The sequence below is a fragment of the Palaemon carinicauda genome, chromosome 19, assembly GCF_036898095.1.
Source record: "Palaemon carinicauda isolate YSFRI2023 chromosome 19, ASM3689809v2, whole genome shotgun sequence".
NCBI classification, from domain to species: Eukaryota; Metazoa; Arthropoda; class Malacostraca; order Decapoda; family Palaemonidae; genus Palaemon; species Palaemon carinicauda.
The window spans coordinates 2,543,357-2,553,312 of NC_090743.1; the positions used below are offsets into that span (position 1 = coordinate 2,543,357).

At 33.3% G+C, this 9,956-nt stretch overlaps 1 protein-coding gene across 1 annotated transcript; it reads left to right on the forward strand.

Moving 5' to 3' along the window:
* The first annotated feature begins 745 nt into the window (after positions 1–745).
* On the forward strand, positions 746–9,621 carry LOC137658110 (probable glutamate receptor). Its single transcript, XM_068392804.1, has 10 exons — positions 746–867; positions 1,508–1,601; positions 3,560–3,715; positions 4,059–4,206; positions 4,345–4,502; positions 5,953–6,104; positions 6,334–6,643; positions 7,194–7,352; positions 7,891–8,034; positions 9,205–9,621. Exons 1-10 carry the CDS (start codon positions 752–754, stop codon positions 9,388–9,390), a joined length of 1,623 nt encoding a protein of 540 aa, XP_068248905.1. The 5' UTR covers positions 746–751; the 3' UTR covers positions 9,391–9,621.
* The last annotated feature ends 335 nt before the right edge of the window (positions 9,622–9,956 follow it).

Consider the following 9,956-nt stretch of genomic DNA (forward strand, 5'->3'; position numbering starts at 1 on the left):
CACGGACCTACAGACTTCGGCAAATCCTTACAGCGTCTTCTGGCGGAGACAACCAGGAAGGAACTGGCCAACTGTGACACTATTGTCATAACAGATAAAACTTTCTCCGATTCCAGAGCTGTGGAAGACCTACTTCAAGGCAATAACCTTAAGCAAGTAAGTTTTATTATTATTGTTATTATTGTTATTATTATTATTATTATTATTATTATTATTATTATTATTATTATTATTATTATAGGTACCAACAGATTTTGAAGATGAGCCTTATGAGATTTTTATGATTTGTCCTTTGTACCTATACTTTACTAAATGTCTTTCTTATATTACTGTATTGTCATATAAATATATTATATTCTCCTTAATAATAATAATAATAATAATAATAATAATAATAATAATAATAATAATAATAATAATAATAATAATAATAATAATAAAGGAAAAGTTATTGTTCTTTCCTAAAAGCATCAGAGCCTGACACTAAGGATTAAAAAGTCACTTAATGATGAAATGTGAAATAAAAGACATAAGATGTAATAAAAAACAAGGCTAACTAAGACCTCGTGTATTAAAGACTCTAGATGATTATTAAAAACTTTTAACTATTAGCTTAATCTAGTAACATCATTTTCAGCTTGCTGCAAACTTCAGCAGATTATAGCAGGAGTTAGATTATCCTAAATTTTAATCCTATGGCCCCCTTCTCCCCCATCAGGTTCTTATGGTTCAAGACCTAAAGGACTTCCAGATGAAATTGCTGTGGACGTCTCCTAGATGCCAAGGAGTTTTCCTCTTCTTATCTAGTCCTGAGTTTCTCTTCAAATTCAGCAATGAAGACTTTGCCCTGTGGGACTACACTGCGAGGTATGATGCTCAGATGTTTTAGGTCCCCTTTATAAGGTATATCATTGCAAATATAATTTATATAGTATATATAGATAGATATATATATATATATATATATATATATATGTATGTATATATATATGTATATATATATATATATATATATATATATATATATATATATATATATAGATATGTATGTATATATATGTATATATATGTCTATATATTTGTATATATATATATATATATATAAATATATATATATATATATATATATATATATATATATATACAGTATATATATATATATATATATATATATATATATATACAGTATATATATATATATATATATATATATATATATATATATATCAATAAACTCACGTTAACTGACAAACGAAAACATAAATGACAGCATAAAATACCTTTATTATTTCGAATAGTTGCACATATCTTTTTCTCTATAGTACTATAGTATCGGCATCAATAATTATACATAAACATAGTATATCCTGTATAACTCAAATAAATAAAGACTATAACGAATAGACTGATATAATAGGATATTTTGAACGATAACAATATTAACAAAACTATCATAATACTCTTTATAAAAACAATTATATGAAAGAACTTTGCATTGCTCCCACAGGGTAATAATCGTTGGACTGACGGAGAAGGATTTGCAAGTCTTCAGCCAGACCAGGAAAGCGAAAAAGACAGAACAAATTATAGGGATTGTGAACGTAAGATATATTTAGGTATATTTACTTTTGTTATTAGTCATGACCAGATGCAACTTGAAACAGATTGCTACAGTTGGCTGTAAGTTTCAGTAAATCATTCCAGTCTCACAAGTCGAGAGATCTTTTATCTGGATTAGGAGAAGCGAGAGATTATAAACACAACGTTAGTAAATGCTCTTGGTTCTTCCAGGAAGATTCTATGAAATACTCTTCATAATAACAAACAGACATGGGGTTTTTTGTAAGTTTCAGTAAATCATTCCAGTCTCACACGTCAAAGAGATCTTTTATCTGGATTAGGAGAAGCGAGAGATTATAAACATTAGTAAAGGCTCTTGGTTCTTCCAGGAAGATTCCATGAAATACTCCTCATAATAACAAACAGACATGGGGTTTTCTGTAAGTTTCAGTAAATCATTCCAGTCTCACAAGTCAAGAGATCTTTTATCTGGCTTAGGAGAAGCGAGAGATTATAAACACAACGTTAGCAAAGGCTCTTGGTTCTTCCAGGAAGATTCCATGAAATACTCCTCATAATAACAAACAGACATGGGGTTTTCTGTAAGTTTCAGTAAATCATTCCAGTCTCACAAGTCAAGAGATCTTTTATCTGGATTAGGAGAAGCGAGAGATTATAAACACAACGTTAGCAAAGGCTCTTGGTTCTTCCAGGAAGATTCCATGAAATACTCTTCATAATAACAAATAGACATGGGGTTTTCTGTAAGTTTCAGTAAATTATTCCAGTCTCACAAGTCAAGAGATCTTTTATCTGGATTAGGAGAAGCGAGAGATTATAAACACAACGTTAGTAAAGGCTCTTGGCTCTTCCAGGAAGATTCTATGAAATACTCTTCATAATAACAAACAGACATGGGGTTTTCTGTAAGTTTCAGTAAATCATTCCAGTCTCACAAGTCAAGAGATCTTTTATCTGGATTAGGAGATGCGAGAGATTATAAACAACGTTAGCAAAGGCTCTTGGTTCTTCCAGGAAGATTCCATGAAATACTCTTCATAATAACAAATAGACATGGGGTTTTCTGTAAGTTTCAGTAAATCATTCCAGTCTCACACGTCAAAAGATCTGGCCCTAGTGTGGAAGCAGCTGCGTTCTCTGGCAATGGAGAAGTTAGAGATTATAAACACAATGCGAGTCAAGGCTGTTGGTTCTTCCAGGAATATTCTATGAAATACTCTTGATATTAACAAACAGATATGGGGTTTTCTGTAAGTTTCAGTAAATTATTCTAGTCTCACAAGTTATGAGATCTGATTTTAGTGTGGAAGCAACTCTTTTATGTGGCACTGGAGAAGCGAGAGTTTATAAACACAATGCGAGTGAAGGCTGTTGGTTCTTCCAGGATGATTCTATGAAATACTCTTGATAATAGAACATTTTATGAAATACTCTTAATAATAACAAAGAGACATGGAATTCTTGAAGCACAGAATATCCAATTCATGATATTTTATGCACTCTAGATCCCAAAAGTAACGTTAATGTATGGTGCAAAAATTTGATAATTCAACAGAGTGGCGAACGCTATCTGATCACCTATCGTCAGGCTAGGGTTGGAATAAGTGGTTAACCTATCGTAGGTGCTGGTTATTTACTTTACCTGTGTTATCACACTCTAGTCTTACTATGTTACCACAACTGCATCATATATCAACATTATATGACAGAGTAATTAATATTACATTAGAAAATAAAATATAAAACTAACTAATGTCATATATGCCATTCCCTCCCTAACAATTAGGACAACCATAATTTTCTCACCTCATGCAACTCGGGTCAAATAACCTCGTCTGGTGTGTCAGATAATTCAGCACATTTAGTTAACATTACTTCTGGGAAATATAGTACATAATTGTCTAACAATTTTTTTGGTGCAATCAAATGCAATTAGCATGTTTTCATTATCTTTTTCATTCTGTCATATTTCCTAAAGGGAGAGGCAGAAGGACACCTCAAGATCTACAGGAATGAGCTCTACTGGGGGAGGAGAGGAGTGGTCAAGATAGCCGACTGGAGAGGTGATTCCTTCCTCAGACGTCCCACCTTCTTCCCCAATAAGGTCTCAAACCTTCGTCAGGTTGTTCTTAATGTGAGTGATCATAATAATTAGTAAGATTGTTATTGGTGCTATGCTCTGTCAGGTTGATATCTGGCCTTGCTTTCTACTGATAAAAACTAGCTTTGGACAATAAGTTTGCCACATTCACTGTACATTTCAAAGCCTCATGCCTTGCTTCGACATCTGGCCTTGCTTCCTACTGATAAAAACTAGCTTTGGACAATAAGCTTGCCACATTCACTGTACATTTCAAAGCCTCTTGCCTTCCTTCGACATCTGGCCTTACTTTCTACTGACAAAAACTAGCTTTGGACAATAACCTTGCCACATTCACAGTACATTTCAAAGACTCTTTCCTTGCTTCCCCCTTCAGGTATCGACTTTCGAATACCCACCGGCCACAATTTACCGCCGGTCATCAGACGGGAGCCTCCTTTTTAAGTATGGCCGGGACATCTCCTTAGTTGAAACGCTGGCGGAGGTCTTCAATTTCTCCGTGTCCTTCAAAGAGCCAGGACCAGGTAAGACTGAGACAGGCAGTGATAGAGAGACATGAGAAAAGTAGGATTAACATCCTATGGTATATCATTTGATATACAAATTCATGCACACATATATATATAGATATATTCATTATATTTATGTATATCAATACACAGGAGAACTTTGGGGCCGCATACATCCCAATGGAAGTTGGGACGGCATAGTGGGTTTCTTGGCCAGAGGTGAGGCGGACATTGCAGTGGCGAACATCTACATTACGGCTCTGCTTGGTCGAAGTGAGTTCCAGGAGTACAGCTCCCCTTATACTTCAGATGTGAGTGTCTTTAGTGGAATTCTTAACTGGAAATATTCTTGAATTGTGGATGGGGACTGAGATGCTGGCATATAGGGTGTATAGGGTAGAACCTTTACTTTTGGAATGCATAGTTTAAATCCTGTATACATTTTTATAATTATCATTACTAGCTAAGCTACAGCCCTCATTGGAAAAGGATATATAGGATGGAATCTTAATTTTGAAACGCATAGTTTAAATCCTGCTTCCATTATTATAATTATCATTACTAGCTAAGCTACAGCCCTCGTTGGAAAAGCAGGTTGCTACAAGCTAAAGGGCTTCAGCAGGGAAAATAGCCCAGCGAGGAAAGGAAATAAGGTAAGGAAATTATAGAACATTAGGCCACAAGCAAGAAAACTCTAATTCAAGACAGTGAAAAACCGTGGTACACTGACTAGAGAACAATGATTTGATTTTGGAATGTCACTCTCCTAGAAGAGCTGCTCACCAAAGCTAAAGTCTCTTCCATGATAGCCACTAAACAATTACAGTGTAGTATTTAACCACTTGAGGGAAGAATAATTTTTCCGTTATCATAGACCTGCCAGACGTATGAGGAAAGAGGAGAATGTGTTGAGAATAGGCCAGATTATTCGATGTATGTAGAGGCAAAGGAAAAATGAGGCATATCCACAGAGGGATCCAATGTAGTACTATATGGCTAGTCAAAGGAACCAAACACTTTCTTATCAGTAGCATATCAATGGGTGGCTTGTCCCTTGGACAACCTACTACCTACAAACTGATTAACATTTGAATATTTAAGTTGACTTTGCTTGATGTCAGGCATTTCTAAATGAAATTTTATTCATATATCTCCTTTGGAAATATTAGAGTTTTAGAGGCACAATATATCAAAACATTATAAAAGAGCAAGACGTTTATAATTCCAGACAGATATTTATCAACAGTAAAATTTCCTGGAACCTTTGTAATGATATTTATTATTCCAAAAGAATTATGTTAATATCCATACAATGAACACTGAAAGCTCCCTTTATTGTTCGATTGTGGTTTGCCATTATATAATTAGTGTATTTCTTTATTAGGATCAATATATTTGCTATTACATCATCACTGTGTTGTCTTGAATGTATCCTTGTCAAAGAAAATAGACTTGGTATTTTCATACATTTCTTCATGTCATGCAAACCTTAAACATCTGCAGGAATAGAACACATAGACATTGCTCTGGTGTGACACTTCTTAGGAGGAACATATCATTGAGATTTGGTATTTTGGTATTTTCATACATTCCTTCAATGTCATGTTTCATGCAAACCTTGACCATCTGGAGGAATAGAACACATAGATCAGTTCTTATCTTATTTTGCTCTGGTATGACACTTCTTAGAAGGAACACATCATTGAGAAAGAATCATATAATTGTCATATGAGAACCAGGTCTTTGCGTTAATCCTTACAGGTAGGATGCGTTGTTTCCCGTAAGGACCAGCCCCTCCCTCAGTGGCTGTCACCGGTTCTCCCCTTTCATCCTGTCACCTGGGCAGCTTTTTTCATTGGACTGTTGATATCCGGCCCTCTTCTCAGCCTTTTTGGGAAAGCTAGTGCTCATTTGTAAGCCATTATTCTAAAACTTTAGCGTTTTTCTTAGTTCAACAACAAAATTACCAACTGATTTCTTTTACTTATTTTGTTTTGTATGAAGTGTATTGTACACCAAGAGATTGCAAAACCTTTTAATGGCTAACCACATTTTATTGCTTGACTGGATTTTATCATATTGAACATATTTACATTGCAACTATAATTTCCAAGGACTAATGCACCTCGGTTCCTTCCTCAGTGGAACCGAAAATCCCAATTTCCAGTCCCTCGCGGTGTCGTGCCTTTATGCATATGGAGTCCACTTTAACCACTCAATGGCCACGCTACCAAAACGTAAAGGAACGCAGATTTTCGTGTCCTTTTTATGGCTGTACGCCATCATCTTCATCATAGCCTACTGCTCCAACTTGGTCGCCTTCCTGACTGTTTCTAGAGACCCGGCCAGTATAGAGACCTTCCAGAAACTGCAGGAATCCAAATTGAGAGTTCTGGGAATAGGATCCTTCTTCAAGACTTCAATGGAAAAAGCTGGGAATATGTATCTCAGAGTATGTAGTAGATGGTGGTTGTTCTGGTTATGCTATATATGTAACATTTAAAAAGAGGTTCTTACCAACCTTTGGCAATTCTCTCTCCATTTTATTCAATCTTGATTTGTTTGCATATATATTACAACATATCACCAACATTATTATTATTATTATTATTATTATTACTACTACTACTACTACTACTACTACTACTACTACTACTATTACTTCTTCTTCTTCTTTGGCATAAATTATATCTTTTTTTTTTTGAAAGTATGTGAGTAACTTAAACAAGGACACGAATATTAGATTAAACACTATTTGTTTGAATCCCATTTTAAAAAGTGTCAAAATATAAACACAAACTTAAAAATACAATGCATTCAAGATTCACCACTAACAATCATTTATTGCATATTGACTTTTCAGATCTCAGAACTCACTGAACTTTAATTTATCTAAAAACTAAAATTTTTCTGACATTCGCCAGACTTTTCAGATCTCAGAATTGACCGAAGTCAATTATCACCCAAACTAAAAGTTCTCTAACATTCACCAATTTTTTCAGGCTCTTGCTGAGAGATTCTATCCTTATCCAACATTTGAAGACGCTAAAAAGGAGATCCTTTCAGGAGGTGCAGTCATGCTGGACAGTAGAAGCGTCCTAGAGTTCCACAGTGCTCAGATAAGAACGTACAGAGGAAGGCCCCTACTGAGGATTTTAAAGGTGAGCAGAAATATGCATATAAAAGGGCCTCTTAACTTAGTGAGAAAACATTCTCAGTCGTCCATTACTCCACAATGTATGAAAGTAAAAAAAAAAAAAAAAGAAGTTAAGATAGAACCCCTTTGATAAGCTTGTGGACCCTACCATATGTCTATCACTTTTTATATTCCTTGATTATTTTCTTTATTATTAAAAATTTGACTCTTGAAATATTCTGAATACAGTGAAGATAGTAGATGACTCCTGATTCAATTCTCATTCATCGATATAATATCTTACCTTAATTTTTATTCTTTTTCAAAGCTCACTAGGCCTTTTTTTCCATTTAAATTTTTACTTGCATTTAAACAAATAACTTTTGATTATGGCTAATGTTGACAAAAAGAGAATTATCATCGTTAGTATTAATAAATGCCATAATATCTAAGATACATATACATTTCTAAATATACCGGAAAATGCCTGAAGTGAACACCATCTCACAAATAAACATTAATTTGATAATCTAATAATATTTTATATATATATTTTTCATCAGGAATGTTTCTCGCCCTACAATATTGGCATCGCTTACCAAAGGAATTCCCCTCTGAAGCCCCAGTTTGACAGAGCGATCACAGCCTTGTTTGAGAGTGGTCTTGTTAGAAGGTGGTTCCTGGACTCCATCGAACTCTTCCGAAAGGTAAATCGGAGGCTGAAACTTAACTCTCTTATTTATTTTAGAAGTCAATGAAGGATGGTAGAGGCAAGGGATAGAACAATGTATTAAAGACCGACCATATATGTATATGATCAGTTCCCAGCAAAGAGGGCCAGGCAGCATCTGGCTGACTCAGCAGTTAACACTATAGCCTCTCCAAAAATGCCACACCAAATCCTTAGCTTACAGAGACAGTGAGGTTGTGAGAACTAGTAAAAGCTTATTCGAGTTCAGAGATTAGCCACTGGTTAGTTCAAAGGAAGTTTTGACTTGAACATGCTATTTATTTATATGCGCACAAAGTACCCAAAAGAGAAATTAAACGAGTAGGATCACTGAACACTTCCGTTCTGTATAGTTCATGACATTTCCAAGAGGGGTGATATGGAATAGCGGTTAACCATAACTCCATGTGGTTCGATAACCAAATTGTTGGAAAAGAAGAAAAATGTTGTTATCTATGATTAGCCATATTCATTTTTCAATAGAAATAGTATATACATTCCTTAGACGATTTTGATATTCTTACTAAAGCTCTACCTTATATATCTACTCATTTTATCAGAATTATCCCATTAGAATTATTTTATAATGTATGTAAGTCCTAGTAACATATAGAGAAAAAATCTTAAATCTCGAGAAACGTTTTCTGTTGATATTAAATTTCTTGATAACGATTATGAAGCAGTTTACTTAACAAAAGCTGTCAGAAAATCGACAAATTATTAAAAAGATATCTATAAAATAGTGTGGGTCCAATTTATCAAAGAATAAAATCGCCCTTTTTATAATGTATGTGTGGATGACTATATATATATATATATATATATATATATATATATATATATAAATATATATATATATATATATATATATATGTATATACTGTATATATATATATATATATATATATATATATATATATATATATATATATATATATATATATATATATATATATATATATATATATATATATATATATTATATATATATATATATATATGTATATATATGTATGTATTATATATATATAATACATACATATATATACATATATATATATATATATAATACATACATATATATATATATATATATATATGTATATATATATATATATATATATATGCATATTAATTATTTTTTCAGTTTCAGATAGAAGATGCTGAAACCAACAGGCTATCCTTTCAAGGAGACTCTGACCAAGGACGCGAAAGCGGTGTTATTCCCTTAGGAATGGAACACATGCTTGGAATCTTCATCATTTATGGCTTTGGTGTCCTGTTTTCCGCAATGCTTTTCGTACTTGAACGCACCTTTCACCGAAGCCTTTAAGACGAGTCTCTTCTATGTTGACCAAAGACTTCTATTGAGCTCATGTTTTTTTTCTTTTTAAATTAAAAAAAAAAAAAAAAAAGCAACTATTGTTCTCATAATCATGTATTTATATGCAATATAACTAAAGATCTTGAATTTTGTACTATTCAGATCCATAACCTCTGCATCATTATAATCTAAAAACTCGAATATACAAAACAGCCAGGGATCCTAAAACTTAGGCAGGAATATAACCAGTGCCCCATACAATCTATATTCTTGAATTTTATTGTGTACCTTAACCTCTGTGTGATACAAGTCATTATTTTAAATATAGAGATACATTATAAGTTCTACACTAATAATCGGTGATTTAAAACCAAATATGGTTATTTTAAACATTCATAGTTCCATGGTATATAGGACAAGCTTTTAAAAAAAAGAGCTTTTACACTTCTCGTCCCATATTGTTAATAGTATTTACTTCTCAGTGAATGAGGTCATTCCCTAGTGAACTATATCCTGTGATTCGTAGTAAGGGATATCATTAAAATCTCCAGCTTTATAACACCTGGTTGGTTGGA